The 21,499-nt window shown below is 44.7% G+C and overlaps 1 protein-coding gene across 4 annotated transcripts in view; it reads left to right on the top strand.

Moving 5' to 3' along the window:
* Positions 1 to 2,818: 2,818 nt before the first annotated feature.
* Positions 2,819 to 21,499, top strand: part of LOC138757833 (testis-expressed protein 15) — a 50,903-nt gene continuing 32,222 nt past the window's right edge. For 2 of the 4 annotated variants that reach the window (XM_069925792.1, XM_069925794.1), the window contains exons 1-2: positions 2,819 to 2,925; positions 13,442 to 13,561. In XM_069925792.1, the coding sequence (XP_069781893.1) occupies positions 13,465 to 13,561 (97 nt within the window). In that variant the 5' untranslated portion in view covers positions 2,819 to 2,925; positions 13,442 to 13,464. Of the gene's footprint in view, positions 2,926 to 13,431; positions 13,562 to 21,499 lie in introns of those variants that run through there. The other 2 variants (XM_069925793.1, XM_069925795.1) reach the window with 2 other exon arrangements.

Below are 21,499 nucleotides of genomic sequence, written 5' to 3'. Positions count from 1 at the left end.
TTTTAGGACAGTCATTCTTAGCTGCTGGCTCTGTTCTATCCTGAGATACTGGAATGAGGTGATCATCATGTCAACATAGGCCTGTATCTCTGCATTAATCTCTTGGTCACTCTTTTCTTTCTTGTCAACTGCTCAAGACAATGCATTAGCTGAAAACAAGTTTTTCCTGGTATGTAGATAATTTTCACATCATATTTCTGCAGCCTTATCAACATGCGCTGAACTCTCATGGGACAGTCATTCAGTGGTTTGGATATAATTGAGACCAGTGGTTTATGGTCTGTCTCTATTTCAAGAGCTTGTCCATAAAGGTATTGATGGAAACATTTTCATGCATAAGTGCTGGCAAGAACCTCATTCTCTATCTGTGCAGAGTTGGCTTTTGCACTTGTTAAAGCCCTTGATGCACAGGCCACAGGTTGCCATGTGTCCTCATGCTGCTGCAGTAGTACTGCTCCAAGCCCATGTTGGGATACATCAGCCCAGATCCTGGTCGCCTATCCAGATCATAAAATATTAGTACAGGCTCTTCTGTTCAGACTTTGAGTGTCTGGAAGCATTCTTCTTGCTCATGCAACCAGATACACTCATTTTTCTTCTCAAAGAGTGACCTAAGTGGTACTGACACAGTCAACAAATGAGGGATGAACTTAGCCAGGTAAGTCACCATCCCCAAGAAACGTCTCACCTCCTTTTTGTTTTGGGGCCTCATAAAATTCTCAATGGCTGATGTCTTTCTTGGATCAGTTTTTACTCCCTGTTCAGATACGATATCTCCTATGAAGGTCAGTGTCTTAACACCAAACTCACACTTCTCTTTATTTAATTTCAAATTGACCTTCTGCATCCTGTCAGGCCTTTAAAGTGTATCATGTTCATTCTTGGTGGATCCCCATACAATGATGTCATCCATCATGGTCTCAACTCCAGATATACTTTCAAAGATCATGTGGATGGTTTTATGGAGACTTCTGGTGTAGATAAGATCCCATATGGTAGTCGAAGATAGCGGTATCTTCCTTGTGGAGTATTGAAAGTGCATCGTCTCGAACTTGTCTCATCAAGCTTCATCTGCCAAAGCCCCGATAATGCGTTGTCCTAGTTCAACCACTTGGCACCTGCAAATTGGGGCATGATTTCCTCCCATGTTGGCAATTTAAATGCTTTCCCTTGATGGCTTTATTGAGATCTCTTAAGTCCAGATATATACCCGATACTCCATTTTTCTTGCACGATGAGCAGTGAGCTGACCCAGTCTGTAGATTCTTCAATTTTCTGTATGACTTTCATTCATTCCATGCGTGCTACTGCTCATTTAAGTGGAAGCAGAACTTTTCTACATGCATTGACAACTGGAGCCACTGTCTCATCTTCATGGATCTTGTATTCACCAGGTAAACATCCAAGCCACTCAAAGACATAGGCATACTCTTCCATGAGTGTTGTGTGCTCATCTTCAGTCTGTGAAGCCACTATAAAAACTCTTTTCACCAGGTTGAGCTCTTCACATGCACTCAGACCTAATATTGGCTGTATATCTCCTTTCTACAATCAGTACCTGTGACTTAGATGCTGCCCTTTGTGTTGAAGATCACATGCAGCTACCTTTTACTTCACTGGATAAATCTTGCTCTTTACGGTGAGGGTCTTGTAATCATCCATAGATAATAGATTCACCTGGGCTCCGGTGTTGAGTATAAATGGAATTACTGTCTCATTCACAGTCACTGGAATGATCCATTTTGTTTTACCAGCAGCAACAGTCTGTAATGAATCCATGAAGAATTCCTCCATTTCTTCATCCACTGTGTACTCCTTTCTCTAAGTAACCCCTGCTTTGCAGCATTTTGCCACTTTCCCACATTTATTGCAGGACTTTCTATAGCCAGGACACATCGTTGGAATATGTCTACCTCCACACCTGCTGCATTTGCTGTTTGAGCCTTTCTCTTTGCTTTAGGAAACTCTGCTTCCCTGTTTTCACCACATGCACTATTGTATCTATCCTGTACAGATCTTTAGCTTGTGCTCATGAGGTCTCTGCTGCCTTTCACATATTCACAGCCTTTTCCAGTGTCAAATCTTTTTCACACAACAGTCTTTCTCTAAACCCATGAGTGAGTTTTTCAAATCTCCAAATTCACAGGACTTACTCAGTGTGTGAAGCTCGGCTAAGTATTGGTCGAAGCTCATACCTTGTTGCTGGTCACAAGAGAAAAATTTGAATCTCTCAAACAAAGTTTTTACTTGAAATAAAATATTACTCAAATGTCATCATCTGAGTGTCCAACGTGAAAGCTGTCTCATCAATTTGGAAACTGTAATAGGCATCCTCATCCATCACGTGTAGAAATATAGACGCTTTCCATTTTTCATCGATCTCTCCCGCTCCACCAGCCTCTAAATAATATTGAATAGCTGTTTGAAGGGTTTCCAATTATCGGTTAGATTGCTGGTAATCTGCATCAGTGAGGGAGGACTTAACTTATCCATGATGGGAACTATTGTCTTTTCTTACTTACTCACACTCTTCTGACACCATGTTATGTTTGTTCCTTGAAGAAGAACAACCTTGCGAGGGATAAGGCTTAAACAACTTTATTTTTAGAGCTAATTGAACCTACAACGCACTCAACTTCTGTTGTAGACTCCATTTTATTCCCATGTCAACTACATGCATTGCCTCCTGGGAAATGCAGTTCTTTATTATACATGCATAATAACACAATTCATAAATTAAATCAGTGTTCCAAACCATTTAAAGGACAACACATTCTGTCTCACAGTTACAATCCTGCTTCTGCCCATTGTTTCTCTCAGATTCTACATTCCTTAAGATTTTGGGACGTGACCAAAAACATAATGTCTCTTTAAGTTCACTCTTCAAGGAAAGGCCAAATTTCTCCAGCGATATCCACTATCAAGGTATTGTTTACTTTGACTAAGTTTTTTTTTAAAATTTAGACATACAACACGGTAACAGGTCCTTCCAGCCCAAACGCCTGTGCCGCCCAAATATCCCAATTAACCGCCAACCCCTGTATTTTTTTTAAGGATTGGAGGAAACCAAAGCACTAGGAGGAAACCCATGCCGACATGGGGAGAATGTACAGACTCCTTACAGACAGTGCTGGATTTGAACCCAGGTCACTGGCGCTGTAACAGCGTTGTGCTGCCCCTTTCAGATCATTCCTTAATTTCCTCTTAAGTTTTTTAAACATCTGTTTCTTTATCCTGCTTATCCAGTTTAACTGAATACAATAGACCTCGTGAGTATACTGCAGTACTTTTAGTGGTAAGTCACAACATGTGATGGGTTGTGCCTGAGGATTATATTACATTTACCTTAACTGTAGCAAGTGGATGTACTTATATGGAAGACTTTTGATGCAGAATTGAATGAAATGACTGAATTATGCTGGTTTAGGTTAGCATATTCCAACAAGACATACCACCAAGTCTTGCTGGAAAATTCCCTAACATTACACTGGGAGCTTGCCTCTCTGATCCCATGCCACCAGGACCTGATATCGTAACAATCCCATTTATTTCCAGCAGAAACAGTGGGAGGAAACACTTTTAGATATTTATTATATTTTAATTTATTTTATTCTTCCATTTTTCAAAATTTGCATTTTAAAAAATTTCTTCATCCATTCTTATCATTTGTAAGCATCTTTTAAATTGTAGTCCAAGTTCATAGGGAGTCCTTCCCCAGCTTTGCATCTTGTCATTGCTGTCAGGGTGCTCCGGTGCCCTTACCTCAGAAGTAAGCTGGTAGATGACGCCGATGAGTAGCTGATATTACACATTGCCCCACTGAATATGTTCCTGGTGCACAATCCATGCCACAGAATTGTAAGAGACTAAAGCTTGGGCTTATAGAGTCATATAAAATCATGAGGGGCATAGATAAGATCATAGTCTTTTCCTCAGAGTAGGAGTGTCAAAAACTGCAGGGCATAGATTTTAAGGTGAGAGAGGAAAATTTCAAGGGGGAACTGAAGCAACTTTTTCACACAGAAAGCAGTGGGTTTATAGAATAATGCCATTCCATTCTTTCTGTAGTTCATTCAGGTATTGGCAAGCAGCCAGCAGACTTCTGGCTGTTGCTCGTTCTGAGGATCTCATCCATGTCACACCCCCCCCCCCCCCCCCCACCTGAATCCTGAGCAGGAGATCAATTTATTCCAAGAGTGGAAAGACGTGGTGATTAAGCATTGATTATCTTTCTCGACTAACCAGGATGGTTTTCTGGATGCTTTCTGCTTGAACTTCAGGCAGCAGAATATTCTTCCAAACACTACTGGCATAACTTTATGGACATAGAACCGTACAACACAGCAACAGACCCTTTGACGCACAATGCTTGCACTGATGACGATACCATAAGAAACTAAATCTCTGCTGCTTGTCCATGACAATGTATGCCTCAAATCCCTGAATATTCATGTGATTTTGAAAAGCCTCCTAAATTCTACTGCTGTATCTGCTTCCATCAGTATTTCTGGCTGCCCATTTCCACACTCCTGTGACTCTCTGTGTAAAAAGAACCTGATCCACACATTTCCTTGAAACTTCCGTCTACTGAGGCAGTTGGGAGCCAGTCACCTTGATGGATTTGGAGTCACCTGCAGAACACACTAGGTAGAAATGCCATTCCCTTTCTGATTAGCCAACCAGATGGATTTTTATGACAGTTCATACATTTCAATATCAAATAGACTGATACAATATTTTTGCTTCCATTTACATTTCCTGCGCAGGAACTCAACTATAGCTACTGTGGTGTTACACCACAAGCCTACTGCAGGGGGCTGATCTCATGACCAGCAGGACCATAATGCCAACCTGGAGAGATTTCTCTGGACAGCCGAGGAGCTGAACCTCACTTATAACAAGGAGAAGTGTGTGTTCAGCACCACCCACCTCACCATTCCTGGGATACGTCGTGGCACATGCTGTCATCAGCCTCGGTCCAGAGCGCATGCGCCCATTAATGGAGCTGCCCCTCCCACAGATGCTCAAGGCCCTCCGCAGGTGCCTCGGCCTCTTTTCTTACTACTCCCAGTGGGTTCCCCGCTTCTCAACAAGGTCCGCCTACTGGCCCAGGCCACCACCTTTCCCCTACCACCCAAGGCGCAGGCAGCCTTTACCCACATCAAACAGAACATCGCAGATGCCACGATGCATGTAGTGGATGAGGTCTCACCATTCCAGGTGAAGTGCGATGTCTCCGATGTGTCCTTGTCGCCACCCTCAACCAGAAGATCACCTTCTTCTCTAGAACCCTCCACGATTCCGAGCTAGGGCACTCTGCAATTGAAAAGGCTGTCGTGGAAGCAGTCACCACTGGTGCCACTACCTGGCTAGCAGGAGATTCACCCTCTTCACCAACCAGCGTGCAGTGGTGTTCATGTTCAGCACCATGCACAAAGGCAAGATTAAAAATGACAAGATCTTGTGCTGGAGAGTCAAGGTAGCAACATTCAGCTATGAGATCCAGTACTGGTCAGGGAAGTTCAACGACTCCCCCGATGCCCTATCCCGGACCTGTGCGTCAGCCTGGGCTGACCAACTCCAGGCACTCCATGAATCCCTCTGCCACCCAGGCGTCACACGCCTCTACCATTTCATCAAGTCCCGGAACTTCCCATACATCATCCAAGAAGTCCAGACCATGACTGAGGCATGCCAGGTTTGCGCGGAATGCAAGCCCCACTTCTTCCTCCAACCCCAGGCCCTTCGAACACCTCAGTATTGACTTCAAGGGGCCCCTGCCTTCCACAAACCGGAACGTCTACTTCCTTGCAATGATAGACAAGTACTCCCATTTTCCCTTCGCCATCCCATGCCCAGACACCTCCACAGCCATCGTCATTAGAGCACTGACACAGATCTTCACTCTGTTCAGCTACCCCTCATTCATCCACAGCGACCGGGAGTCCAGCTTCATGAGGGAGGAGCTGCGCCAGTACCTGACAGCAAAGTACATCGCAACTAGTCCACGACTAGTTACAACCCGAGGGGCAATGGGTAGGTGGAGTGCAAAAACGGGGTGATCTGGAAGGCAGTCCTCCTGGCCCTTAAGTCAAAAGGCTGGTCCATTGACTACTGGCAGGACGCCCTCCCTGAGGCACTCCATGCCATCAGGTCACTCCTGTGCACAGCTACCAACGAGACCCCCCCACGAATCCCTGTTTTCATTCCCCAGAAAATCAGTGACTGGAATCTCTCTCCCAGTGTGGCCGGTGCTCCTGCATAAATATGCATGGGCCCACAAGGCTGACCCCCTGGTCAAGCAGGTGCTCCTCCTACACACCAATCACAACTATGCCTACAACAAGTACGCCAATGGCTGAGAGGACACCATCTCAACCAGGGATCTAGTCTCAGCGGGAGCATCTACCTCAACACAGCAGCCTCCACCGTCCTAGGACCATGTCGGCCCAATGTGTCTTCCCCATCTTGAACACTCATTGCACACTCATGATGCGAGGACGACCTTTCTCCCCTGCCCCTCCAACGTCTCACAGACTTGCCAATCCAGGCCACCCCGGCCACCCCATCGCACTGTGCCACGCCAACTGTCCCGGTGCTCGCTTTAGCTGCCCTGTCTAGCTCTCCCAGTACACCCTCGTCGATCTTGTGACCAGGAGCCAACCCTGCGACGGTCACAGAGACTGACAGCCGCCGGACTGTCTACCACCTAAGATGGTTGCTAAACCACGCCCCCCCCTCCCCTGGACAATTTTAAAGGGGGTGAATGTGGTGTTACACCACTAGCCTACTGCAGGGGGCGATCTCTGTACCTGCAGGAAGATCACCGGAGGACATACAGCCGACCTGAATAGACCTAACTCCACCCTGCTGGCTGTCAATTATTCACCTGGGATATAATCCTGAGCCGGTTCCTCCTGAGGCAGTCACTCAGGAGTCACTAGTACAGCTACCACTGTAGCAGAGACTTTTAACTGAATAAAGCCTGTTGTACAGTCTTTCTCGAGTTTTGTGTCTGCTTACTGCTGCAGCAGTGCATCACAGCTACCATGTTACATAGACATAGCACAGTGAGGAGAGCTGTCAACTCACAGGCCATGTTCAGCCATGGCTCAGCTGCTGCCCCTACTGTATAGCATTTGCACATTTTGCCTTTGGCTGTGTAGTTTTCCTCAAGGACTCCAGTTTCTTCCCACATCACAATTATTCACAGGTTAATTAACAATTACCCTCACTGTAGGTTGATGGTAATGTGGAGAGAATAAACTGGGATTAGTGTAACTGGGTGGTTGTTGTTGGCATGGATTGAATGGGCCAAAAGGCTGTTTCCCCCATGTAGCCACAATGACCTTATAACCTGCAGTGAACTGGAATTCACTGTCTATGTATTCCTCTGATGGCTGGCTCCTACCTTGGCTCCACCCTCACTTACCCCAATATAAACCCTGGTTATCCAGCCTTACCTCAGATTCGCCTGAGGACTATTATGTCTACCGGCCATTGATTGTAAGCTATTAAAAGCGCATTTGTACTCCTCACTTGTCTCTGAGTGCAATCAGTCTCATTACAATTTTAATAGCTTAACTTTGAAGCAGGATAGAAGCCCTGTTGAAGCCTGGCATGCTCCAGGTCGACCCTCTTTCCCTGGAGGCTCTGGAGAAATTTTCCTACTGGTTGAGTGTTTCCAGTCCTACCTGATGGCCACAAAAGACGTCTTCAACTCGGATAGTCTCTGGAGATTGGCACTTCTCTCTTGAAATGGCCCCAAGTGGTACGGTCTCATCATGGACTGTGCAACTTCTGAGTCTTCCATAGAAGGCTTGAAGGCACACTACATGAGGCCCCAGAACGACACCGGCTCTCTCAACGTCAGCAACATCCAGGTGAGTTGCTGGACGACTATGTTCTTGAACTGTGGGCCCTGACCAGAAAATGCCACTACGAAGTGGCCACGGCCCGGGTGAGAGAGGAGGAACAGATCCGGGTCACCCTCGTGGCAGGAGTGAAGTCGAGTTATGTGAGGCAGCAACTGCTAGAGTTGGGGAAGAAAGACTTGGTCAGCACCCTGGAGCTGGCAAAAATGGTCAAACAGGCCCAACTAGGAGCTGACAACCTCATGGGCGAAAGCAGTGCCTTTTTGGAAGACCAGGTCATTGGGGTACCCCAGCAGCTCCAGCGCCAACCACTGTGGCCACACACAACTGGGGATGTTACTTCTGTGGACAGGCACAGCAACCCCACACCCGATGCCCCGCAAAGGACACGGTGTGCTCAAGGTGTGGTAAGTTAGGGCACTGGGTGAAGGTCTGCAGGGCTAAGGGGAACCCAAAGAGGGCGACCACATGTGCAACCCCCAAATTGGCATTCAACCCGTGCCGGAGACCCAAAATGCTGGCCCCAGCTTCTCTGTGTGGCTTGGCACCAGCATCTTGCTGCACCTCATAGTGAGACCTGCCCCTGGAAGTGAAGCATTGTGGGAAGTAACAGCGGCTACCTTGCGCGCTTCATGGTCGACACCACCTAGTCCTCCTTCAGATTAAGATGAAGGCGGCCATTTTGCCATGCCTCATGGTCGATGCCATCTTGTCTGCCTGCGGGTCAAGAGGAGAGATTTGACATCGGCATGGGAAGCGATGGGGTTTCCAGACCACTGGCATCGGTCAAACTGGATCAGACAAGACCTCACCAATTGAATAATTCGACAATGGAGGTGAGAATAAACGGACACTTGACTGATTGCTTGGTAGGTACTGGCTCCATGGAGAGCTTTATAAACTCTGTGACTGCTCTGCAGTACAACTTAAAAATGTATCCAATGGACTATTTACTTAGCTTCGCACTCACACTCTGCGACGATCCAGGGATATTGTATAGTACATCTAACTGTAAAATGGGGGGGTGGGGGATTTTGTAAGTTCCAATTGTATGTACTGAAGGATTTGTGTGCCTTTGCGTTGCTTGGTCTGGACTTCTTGTGTCACCTTAAAAGCATGACCATGGAGTACTCTGGCCCACTTCCTCCAATCACATTGTGGATTGGAGGGTCCCAAATGCTGGACACCACATGTGGTCTCTCCACCCTAAATATTGATCCCCCCACTATTTCCAAACCTGACTCCTGATTGCAAACCAATGGTCACAAAGAACAGGCGGCACAGTGCGGCGGATCAGGAATTTATTAGAGCCGAGACGCAGCGGCTGCTCAAAGAAAATACCATTGAGCCTAGCGACAGGCCCTGGAGTCATTACCTGGCCGGCAGAAAATTTACACTGCTCACCAACCAGCAGTTGGTGGCATTCATACTTAATAATGCAAAAAGGGGTAAAATAAAGAATGATAAGATTGCTAGGTGGAGGAGCAAACTCTCCACCTATAATTATGACATAGCATACAGGCCAGGGATATTCAATGAACCTCCAGATGCCCTGTCAAGAGGAAGCTGTGCCTCTGCACACAGTGGCCAGTTGTGGTCACTGCACAATGAGCTTTGCCACCTGGGCATCACCCGCATGGCTCATTTCATCAAGGCATGCAACTTGCCCTACACCATTGAGGACATCAGGGAAATTACCAGGTCCTGCCAGGTCTGTGCTGAGTGCAAACCATACTTCTACCGCCCCGACAAAGCACACCTGATAAAAGCATCCCGTCCCTTCGAATAATTCAGTGTCGATTTCAAGGCTCCCCTCCCTTCCACCAACGGAAACATGTACTTTGTTAACGTTATCAACAGGTATTCACATTTTCCGTTCGCTATCCCCTGCCCAGATATGACCACCACCACGGTCATCAGGACCTTGCACTCTATTTTCACCCTTTTTGAGTATCGCAGCTATATCCATAGCAACTGGGGCTCATCGTTTATGAGTGAAGAATTTTGCCAGTACTTGCTTGTAAGGGGCATTGTCTCAAGCAGGATGATGAACTACAATCCTCGGGGGAACAGGCAATTTGAAAAAGAGAACTTAACTGTATGGAAGGCCATGAAATTGGCCTTCCAGACTCACGCTGGCAAGAAATCCTACCCACGCTGTTCCACTCCATAAGGTCACTCCTCTGCACAGCGACCAAAGCAACTCCTCATGAGCTTATGTTTACATTCTAGGGGAAATCCATGTCCGGGACCACCCTCCCACCGGAGCCAGTCCTGCTGAGAAAGCACATGAGGAGGAGCAAGACAGACCTCCTGATTGAGAAGATGCACCTGCTTCACGCCAACCTAACATATGCCTACGTGGCATACCCTGATGGCAGAGAGGACACCGTCCCGATCAGAGACCTGGCACCCATCAGAACTGAGGACCCGACACCTCAAACAAGCCAGGAACTACTGAATACCCCACTCAGGGTCCCGGAGGACACTGCTCAGGAAGTGGTCCAATCCACCCCACAACCTGAGCCAGAGCCCTCGAGACCCACTGACCCTATACCATAGGGGGTCCAGGAAGTTCAGGAAGCCTACAGTCTTCCAGTACTGTGGCGCTCGACCAGAATAACCAGACCCCCTGACAGATATAACTCGTAAATATTTGTAAAGTATTCGTTTTTTTAATGTATGGTCTCTGTTTTTCACCCACAGATTCTATTCTGAAATAAGGAGTGAATGCAGTGAACTGGAATTCACTGTCTGTGTATTGTTCAGATGGTTGGCTCCACCCTCACCTATCCCAATATAAACCCTGGGTTTTCCGTCATACCTCAGATTCACCTGAGGACTATTGTATCTACTGGCCATTGATTGTAAGCTATTAAAAGTGTGCTTTTACTCCTTACAAGTCTCTGAGTCCAATCAGTTGCATTACACACCCTTTGCATTTTCCTGGCTTCAAAGCTACTTAGAACCAGCTGTTGAAGATTGTCCTGCTTGAGCACAACTTCATGGTCAAATGCAAGAGCACCTTCTGACAGATAATTTCACCACCTATGCAAATACATGGACAATAACTTCCTTGGTCTCCTTTCACACATGTTACTATCCCTGTAAATGCAAATTGTTGCTTCCTAATTTTTGACTGTGACTATTTAGAACCCAGACACCTAGGTGGAAAATGCTGATTTGTTGAGCAGCACAATCTGGTACCTTCCCCCTCTTTTGAAGGAAAGATGTGGTTTTGTCATTCTGTTTCTTAAAGGGGCAGGCCACTTGTACTTGTGTAGCTAAGAAACTCACAGTTTAGATTTGAAAAAGCAGATAGATGGTGGCTTTATATCAGGGGTGGACTATCAAAGCTCAGACCTGACCAAGTTAAACAAATCCATTCCTGTGGTAAGTGCTCAGTTAATTTTGAGTGGGTGGGATTGTATTATTTGAATTTCAAAACATTGAAGAGGAAAGCTACTTAACTCACAAAGCCAGTAACAGTATATTTAAAGTGTCCTGCATTAGTCCAAAGAGTTCATACTGTACAGCTAATGTGCTGGGAGTCAAGGTGAGAAAAGGCACAAAGTGAAAGTACTGGGGGAAATGGTGTGTAAGTAAAGCACAGAAACCAAGAGGGGAGAAGAAAGGTAGGGAGTGTAGCAACTACAAACTGAGATTTGGAAGAGATGGAGTTTAGGGAGAGCTCAACACTGGTTTCTATATTCAGGAGTACCAAATATTAATATCAAAGAATGTAAAGTAAGACTGAGATTAAAAGGACCAGGAAAGGCAAAGAGATAAGAAGTGATGTTCTAATTTTATTTTTACATTTATAACATGTACTGTATAAATTGCTTTAATATTCCATGACTCTAATGTAATACATCAATGTTATAGAAATATAATTTAAATGAAGATTTTAGATTAATAATATTTGCAGTCATCAGAAAACTGTTCATATTTAGCTTTGTAATTGTTGGCCTTTTTTTCATACAGATGCATTCTGCAATGGAATGAAGTGGGGTTAAGTAATTGCATGAATATGGTTCTTGGAAGTTCATACTTTGTAGTTGTCTGAAAAATGCGGTACTTCAAGCTTTGCAGTTAAAACCACGACACAATTTTACAACTCCTTTAATGTGTTTGAACCACTCAAGCACTTCAGAATTTATTTGTATAGAATATGTCAGCAGTTTTGCATGAGTAACAGTAGTGTGGAAGAACCTAATTGGGTAGAGCAGCAGTGATAGACTAACTTGCTTTCATCCTGTGTTTTCACTCCATTTTTACTTATTGTCTTATCTGGTTGTGATCATTCCAATGTTGGGGATAGGTTAATAATTACTCCAGCAAAGCATGATACCAAAATGCAGTGTTATGGACCTTAGTTGTTTTATTTTTTGACTGGACTGGATTTACTGCTGGAGATTTGACAGCAGCAGTAGTGCTAAACTACCACTAGAGGGACTTTGATGGTTGTCGAAGGACTGAACTTGATGCGGGCAGTGGGCGATTTGACAGCTGCTTGGAGCTGTAGTAGCGCTACGCTACCACTAGGTAATTTTCACAGCTGTCAAACCACGGGAACCATGCGCTGTAAGTCCGTGGGCTTTCAGGAGAGCGATTCTGCAGCTGTTAACCTCTCCACCAATGGGGAGAGCTGAAGGCACCACTGGGCAGCTTAAAAAACCCCAGAGGGCTTGCTCTGGAGGGGTTTGTTGGTGGAGTGTGTGGGACAGTGTCCTCTTCCCTTTCAAGTAAGAGGGCACTACTAAACCCTAAGGAGGGCTTTGGAGGGTCACCAGACCACTCAAGACAAGGTGTCCAAAGAAGAGGCCATGCAGGGCACTTGTGAACCCTAAAGTAGGCTGTGAAGGTGTGAACCTTGTATAGTGACCAGGAGGTTATTGTGGAAATTCCTTGATTAAAGGAAGTGAAGGGTGGTGGTGGCCCATTTGAACCCCAAGGCAGTCTTGTGTTCCCCTGACAGACCTTTATCTTAGTTTTGTGGTTTATTTTTGGGAATTTTGGTGGACTGCAATGGTCTGGGTTTTTTCTACATGTGCTGAATATACCTGTTGTTAATATAGAATTGCTGTTAAGGCTGGTGTTCAAATGTTAAGTTTATTGAGTTAATTCTATTATTGTTTGTTTGTGTGCCTCCCAATTGCTGCTGGGGAGTGTAACAGCAGATTTGGTCCCTTCTGTGCTGGAGATGCCAGGTCAGGTGAGATAATGCTTTCTCAGGACTCACTGCAATGTGTGGTGGTGCCTGTCAGACAGATGCTCTTCCTGAAGATAAATGCTTCTATTAATTCCTCCCACCTCTCCAAATGAAAGCCAGTAGTGGATCAGAAAACCTTCTGTTGTGCACTGTATATTTTAACCAGTGGGATTCTGCCCTAAATACTATATTCATGCACAAGCTTAATTCCATAAAACCAAATTTGATGGCAGAATTTCTATAAAAATCTAACAATCACAAAGCAGGATATAATTTTTTCTATAATGATTATAATTTCATTGGTGATGTATCGATTGGCATTCACTTTGAGTTGCATACATTGAGTTTTTTTTAGTGCTGATTTAAAATTAATGAGGAATGGAAACAAACAAAAAGAATAAAATCCTGAAGATCAATGAAAACTCAAACAATTTGAAGAAGTTCACAATACCCAAGAAAAGGACCACTGACACAGGTAATTTACCAAAAGTTTGCTTATAGAATGTGTGTATTTTCACTGTTCTCATATGTGTGATACTCCATTTATTGACCGTTCAATGCCAAACTCATAGAATCATAACAGCATGGGTGGAACCAGTAGTTTTCAAGTTTTCTTGAAACACTGACCACCTTAGATATATATGCAAGTTAAAAACACAGGAATGCTGTCTAGTCTCTGATGTACCAAACACACAAAACTTGAGAAGACTGTACCACAGGCTTTAATCAGCTTAGTTGAATACCAGGTGAACACCAGGTCTGTGTAGCCTCTGGTTCCACGTGCCTGACTGATTTAGGAAGGGGCCGGCTTGAGTCTTTATATGGCCCGGTGATTGACAGCTGGCATGGTGGGGCCAGCCTCCCAGGTTACCTGCTGACACAGTGGTTGTCCCCTGCAGTAGGCCGATAGGAGTGCAGCCAGTGTAGTGGTTGTATCACCACAGTCTCGCAGCATCCATAAGATGTAAAGATACATTATCCACATTTTGGGCCTGAGCCCTTCTTCAAGGCCTGAAACCTTGGTAATATATCTTTATCTCCTCTGGATGTTGTGAGACCTGCTGAGTTTCTCCAGCATTTCTGTGTTTTTACTGCAATCACAGCATCTGTGTTGCACTTCAGGCTAAGAATACTTTAACTTTTATTAGATCATCAATAACAAACACACAAACCACTGACCAGGAGAGGGGAGAGGTTGCTTGACCCCATTCCCAGACCAACAATGAGATTTTTTATATTGTTTTCGTGGGGAAAAAGTTTTGTAGCTTTTCATTTTTGAAATCACATCGACAGTCTTGTTTTTACCTGGTACTTGTTTAGTACTTGTTTAGTATCTGTAATTTGTAGTCACTGTGGCATATTTATAATAATCTCACACAGCAGCTTGTTTCTGGGACAATCCTGGCAACCCATCAGTGAGTCTGCAGAGGCAATGATTGAATTGAAAACAAAATTCTGGAGAAACTCAGCAGGTCAAACATTGTATTTTATACAGCCATGATAAAAGTACAAAACCAATATTTCAGGCTTGAGCTCTTCAAGGTATGAACAAAATGTAGGCAGTGGCCTGAATAAAATGGTGGGCCTGTGCTCCTGCCCCTTCCCCTCCCACCCCCGTCCCCACTATTATTCAGGTGCCTGCCTACATTTAGCTCATTCCTTGATGAAGAGCTCAAGCGTGAAATATTTTTATGTATCTTTATCTTAGCTGTATTAAGTGTGCTGTTTGACCTGCTGAGATTTTCCAGCATTGTGTTTTTGCTTTTGTCTCCTCCCAGTTTTGATTCTTTTGCCAATCATCTTCAACCTGCATCAGCTCTCGATCTTTCTGCCCACAGATGCAGTTGCTCTTCATTTAGTTTGTCCAGACTTTGGTCACTTCTGTCAAATCCTCTATCTTTTCTGCTCTGATATACCCAGTCTTCTCCAGTCTATCTGGGAAACTAAAATTCATTCCTGTGTGAACTAAGAAAATTTCAGATTTCTTGTCAGAGTACATACATGATATTACATCCCTCCATATTCCTGCAGGCAAGGCAGAATTACCACTTATTTAGTTTAAGTGGTATTATTAACCCTAACCCTGCCAATAAATGTATTCAAGGTACACATGTAAACAAACTGTGGAATAGAGAAAAAACAATAAAGTGCAAAAATAAGAGTCCTTCAATGAGTCCCTGATTGAGTTTGTTGTTGAGGAGTCTGATGGTGGGAGGTAGCAGCTGTTCCTGAACCTGGGGGTGCGAGTCTTTTGACACCTAATGGACGGTTGGGAGAGAGAGGCAGTTGATTGGCAGGTGCCAGATCAAGGAAGAAGCAAAAGATTAAAAAGGTGGTGGGGGAGGGGGGGTCAGGTAGGAGATGTTGAGTCATGCAGGGTGAAAGTTGGAGGCAGCTGATGGAGGGTAATCAGTAGTACAAAGTTTACCAGTACAGGAATCTGACAAGTGAAGAAAGTGATTATGGTGGAAACTCTTTAGGGGTGAGGAAAAGGACAGACTGAACCAAATAGATCTAAAGGGGATGGAACCAGAAGGGGGAGGGTGTTGACAGTGGATGGGGGGTTGGGAGGGAGAATGTGGGAAAGGGGACAAAAGTCAAGGGGGATGAGGGAAGATCCATAGTGTATCAGAAGAAGAGAGACGACTCACTACCTGAAATAATGAAAAATGTAGTGTGGTGAAACCACTCTTCTTCTTTGGCTTGGCTTCGGACGATTTATGGAGGGGTAATGTCCACGTCAGCTGCAGGCTCGTTTGTGGCTGATAAGTCAGATGCGGGACAGGCAGACACGGTGGCAGCGGTTGCAAGGGAAAATTGGTTGGTTGGGTGTTAGGTTTTTCTCTTTTGTCAGTGAGGTGGGCTCTGCGGTCTTTTTCAAAGGAGGTTGCTGCCCGCTGAACTGTGAGGCGCCAAGATGCACAGTTTGAGGCGATATCAGCCCACTAGCGGTGGTCAATGTGGCAGGCACCAAGAGATTTCTTTAGGCAGTCCTTGTACCTCTTCTTTGGTGCATTTCTGTCATGGTGGCCAGTGGAGAGCTCGCCATATAACACTATCTTGGGAGGCAATGGTCCTCCATTCTGGAGACGTGACCTACCCAGCGCAGTTGGATCTTCAGCAGCGTAGATTTGATGCTGTCGGTCTCTGCCATCTCGAGTACTTCGATGTTAGGGATGAAGTCGCTCCAATGAATGTTGAGGATTGAGCGGAGACAACGCTGGTGGAAGCATTCTAGGAGCCGTAGGTGATGCCGGTAGAGGACCCATGATTCGGAGCCGAACAGGAGTGTGGGTATGACAACGGCTCTGTATACGCTAATCTTTGAGGTTTTTCAGTTGGTTGTTTTTCCAGACTTTTGTGTAGTCTTCCAAAGGCGCTATTTGCTTTGGCGAGTCTGTTGTCTATCTCGTTGTTGATCCTTGCATCCGATGAAATGGTGCAGCCGAGATAGATAAACTGATTGACCGTTTTGAGTTTTGTGTGCCCAATGGAGATGTAGGGGGGCTGGCTGATGGAGGACCTCCGTTTTCTTCAGGCTGACTTCCAGGCCAAACATTTTGGCAGTTTCCGCAAAACAGGACGTCAAGCGCTGAAGAGCTGGCTTTGAATGGGCAACTAAAGCGGCATCATCTGCAAAGAGTAGTTCACGGACAAGTTGCTCTTGTGTCTTGGTGTGAGTTTGCAGGCGCCTCAGATTGAAGAGACTACTATTGTATATGTAAATGACATGGCCTTTCCTGGTTGACCCTGCTCTCATTGGCCAGCTTGTGACTCCTCCCCTTCCATCCCCATAAAGGCTGCCTGCCTGCAGTTCGAATCCGGGTCAGTGTGAGTAACCAACACAGGGATGCTGTCCATCTCTTGCTAATAAAAGCCTTCAGTTCCACTAACTTCAGACTTTGTGTCATTGATCGTGCATCATGTAGAAAACTTCCTTCCACCTTCTCAAGATCTGTTCACACTTTACAAATCTAGATGTAACTGGCCTCAGAGTCGATGTCAGAAGAGATCTAATCGGGGGAGGGAGGGAGGGAGAGGGTCATTAGGATAATTGGGGAGGGGGGGCACAAACTGCCATTTGAGAGCTCACTCAGCAGTGGGGTGTGGGTTGCGGTCTGCAATTGTAAATTAAAACTGCAGTCTTCCAAACAATGATGCTTTACACCACTGACAAGTGTCCTTCAGGGTAATGCAGAACATGGCTTTCTATTTAATTCATGTTTGCTTGTTTGTTAATTCTTTTAACATTGTATCTGGTGACTGACAGCACCTAAAATTCACAAGAGAATTTCTGTGGGATCCATAAGGTTCGAGTAGATCCCAGTAAAGATTGCTGAATCTGTTCCCGTACACACAAACAATTTCTCAATCCACCCTGGCCCAAATGTGCTGAAATAAGTTTTCATCTGTCTTTTTTTTCCCCCGTTGGCAGCCTTCGTGAATATGTTGGGTAAGAAGTCTCAGTCACTCAGGCATCTTGGGGCTCACAGGCAAGCCCATTCCCATCCCACTCAGGACGATATGTGCTTTTGCAGCCAGAGCCACGCACTATGGAATCTGAGCCAACTTTTCCCATGGCCTGCAACCCCCCCCAAAGACAAGACATCTAGTGGTGCGGGTGGGTGGGAGGGGCACAACAACTCATTTGGGGAGGCATGGCCCCTTGACTGGCCTGTTTGGAGAATATAAGCAATGGGTTAGATCTGGAGGTAACTGTAGGCCAGATGTAGGAAGGAAGTGATATTCCTTGAAGGAACCTTCGTCAAGCAGGAAGAATTCATGATATGTTCTGATGCATCGCAGAAAATGATCAGATCCTTTGATTTCAGTTTTTTTTGTTTTTTTTTAATTTTTTATTTTTCACACCATAAATCACATTAGCCATGATATACACTATTTCTTTTTCACACATATACAGTGACTTTTTCTCCCCCCCCCCCCCTTTCCTCCCAAACCACCCCCCCACCCCCCCCTCTCATCCATTTTAGGTATACAATCTAGGTTGCATTAAGCCAGTCAGACAATGTTGTCATTCAACAAAATTACACCAGAAATTCTACTGAGTCCATTCTTTTCTTTCCTTCTCCTTCCATCAACTTAGGTACTGTTTGTCCCCGGTAGGTTTTCGCTATTGTATTTAATGTAAGGCTCCTATACTTGTTCGAATATTTCAATATTATTTCTTAACCTATCTGTTATTTTTTCTAATGGAATACATTTATTCATTTAAATTTAGTAGTTTCTTCCTTTTAATTTGGTTATGTATTCCATTAATATTTAAAGACATATAGTTCAGCGTAGCCCTTTTATATTTTGTTTATCTTCTCTTTCCATTTTTCCCTCATTACCTTTCCTCCTTTTCCATTTCTGTTTCTTATTTTCAACTCTTTATAAGACAACATTCCTATAACATCCAACATTTTCCTTATTCTCCTATTTCTATCTTATTTATCCCCAATCTCCCTTCACCTCCTGAGTTGTCCTTTATCCCTTGTCGGACAACCACATCTCCCCTCTCCATTTGGATTTGCGAATCCACTCGCAAGCATCAACTGATTTTGCAGTGACCGCTATTTCCCCCCACCCCGCCTCCCCCAGAAAAGATTTCACTTTTCATATGTCACAAAGGTCACTCTTTTAATTCCCTCCTTATTCTCTCTTCCATTACCTTCCCTTATTAATTCTTGTCTATACTATCAATATTTTCCTCTAAGTACAGATACATTCATGTATGCTCATTGTCTCTATTCACTCTTATACCTCTTTACCTGCATACATATCAATCGTGATCATTTTTACTCTCATTACCCGTCTTCATCCCTCAGTCTATTTTTGTCTTTACCCACATACATATCAATCGTGATCATTTTAACTCTCATTACCCGTCTTCCTCCCTCAGTCTATTTTTGTAATTGTTCTGCAAATTTTCGTGCTTCTTCTGGATCCAAGAATAGTCTGTTTTGTTGTCCTGGAATAAATATTTTCAATACCGCTGGATGCTTTAGTATAAATTTATACCCTTTCTTCCATAAAATCGCCTTTGCTGTATTGAAACTCTTTTCTCTTCTTTAGGAGTTCAAAACTTATATCTGGATAAATGAAGATTTTTTGCCCTTATACTCCAGTGGTTTGTTGCCCTCTCTTACTTTTTCCATTGTCTTCTCCAGTACCTTTTTCTCTTGTAGTATATCTTAGGAATTTTACTACAATAGATCTTGGTTTTTGTTGTGGTTGTGGTTTAGAGGCCAATACTCTATGTGCCCTTTCTATTTCCAATTCTTGCTGTAGTTCTGGACATCCTAGGGTCTTAGGGATCCACTCTTTTATAAACTCCCTCATATTCTTGCCTTCTTCATCTTCCTTAAGGCCCACTATCTTTATGTTATTTCTTCTGTTATCATTTTCCATTGTATCTATTTTTGAGCTAGTAGTTCTTGTGTCTCTTTAGTTTTTTTATTAGATTTCTCCATTTCTTTTTTAAGTCTTCTACCTCCATTTCTGCTGCTACTGCCCGCTCTTCCATCTTGTCCATTTTCTTTCCCATTTCTGTTAAGGTCATCTCCATTTTATTTATTTTCTCTTCTGTGTTGTTTATTCTTTTTCTTAATCCTTAAATTCCTGTGTTTGCCATTCTTTAAATGACTCCATGTATCCTTTAATAAGAGCAAGTATATCCTTTACCTTGCCTTCTTTCTTCTTCTATTTCACTGTACTCTTCCTCTTCCTCTTCTTCTTCCTCTGGGTTGACCATCTGTTGTTTCTTTGGTGCCCTTTCCACTCCTCTTCTTTCTTGTTTCTATTGTCTTCTGTGGTCTCTTCTTGCTGCAGGTGTTCTGCAGCTGTCGTTGCCGGCTGTGGAGATCGACTCCCCAGCTGGTCCCCCCTCCCGTCGGTGTGTTTTTTTTCATTATCGCGCATGCGCGGTTGCGCACTTTTACTCGGCTCTGCGAGCCATTTTTGTAGTCCATTATTTACGACCTGAGGGAGCGGGTTTCTCTCTCCGCAGCGGGGCCTCTTCGGACAGGTAAGGCCTTCACCTTTTTCCTCCTTTGTCTTCTCTTCCTCTCTTCTACCGTTGCTTTCGATTTTTTCTTTTTTTTTGTCGCCATCTTCTTTCCACCTTTATACTCACTTTTCTGTAACTTTTATTTCTGTGCCTTTGTGTTTTCCTTTGTTTTTCCGACTTTTCTGGAGAGGGCTGGAGTTCACCGTTCGGCCACTACTCCATCACGTGACTCCCTTTGATTTCAGTTTTAAAGCAAATTGCAAAGAGTAAAATCTGAGGGGATCTTCAAACTCTGAATCAACATCTGTAGGCAAAATAAATAGCAAAAAATTTGATCTCAGCTTGACAGCGATGCTGGTACCAGTTGGGATGTCATTAGCAATAGAGTTCGGCTCCAAATCATGGGTCCTCTACTAGCATCATCTACGGCTCCTAGAACGCTTCCACCAGCGTTATCTCGCTCCATCCTCAACATTCATTGGAGCGACTTCATCCCTAACATCGAAGTACTCGAGATGGCAGAGGTCGACAGCATGGAATCCACACTGCTGAAGATCCAACTGCGCTGGGTAGGTCACGTCTCCAGAATGGAGGATCATCGCCTTCCCAAGATCGTGTTATATGGCGAGCTCTCCACTGGCCACCATGACAGAGGTGCACCAAAGAGGTACAAGGACTGCCTAAAGAAATCTCTTGGTACCTGCCCATTGACCACCGCCAGTGGGCTGATATCGCCTCAAACCGTGCATCTTGGCGCCTCACAGTTCGGCGGGCAGCAACCTCCTTTGAAGAAGACCGCAGAGCCCACTCACTGACAAAAGGACAAAGGAGGAAAAACCCAACCCTAACCCACCAATTTTCCCTTGCAACCGCTGCAACTGTGTCTGCCTGTCCCGCATCGGACTTGTCAGCCACAAACGACGCTGCAGCTGACGTGGACATTACCCCTCCATAAATCTTCGTCACGAAGCCAAGCCAAGAAAAGAAAAGGGGTAATCCAGTGCCTGTAATCCAAGTGGAAGCTGCAGGCTTGTGAGGTGCTGGACTAAGATGCTTGAGCAGTCTGTTGCAGCTTTTGAAAATAATGACCTAATGGAGGAACACAGTGGATCAGGCAGCATCCCTGAGAAGAAGTGGTCAGTTCAACATTTTCAAGTTGGGACCCTTTGTCAAGGTTAACCTGAAATGTTGACTGACCTTTGTCTGCCCATAGATGCTGCCTGTCCCACTGAGCAGCTCATTGTTTGCTCAAGATTCCAGCGTCTACAGTTCTTGTGCTTTTCTGTTGCACTCCACTCCTTGGTGAGGATACAAGGCAGTTACAATGAATGCTTGAATGAGGTGTGATTCTATTTGTAATTGTAACTTTCGTTACCCATAAACCTTACCAGTTTTCTAATTTCA

The sequence above is a fragment of the Narcine bancroftii genome, chromosome 3 (assembly GCF_036971445.1).
Source record: "Narcine bancroftii isolate sNarBan1 chromosome 3, sNarBan1.hap1, whole genome shotgun sequence".
Lineage (NCBI taxonomy): Eukaryota > Metazoa > Chordata > Chondrichthyes > Torpediniformes > Narcinidae > Narcine > Narcine bancroftii.
Note: the sequence above shows the minus strand (reverse complement) of the source record. Positions and strands in the feature narration are given on the sequence as shown.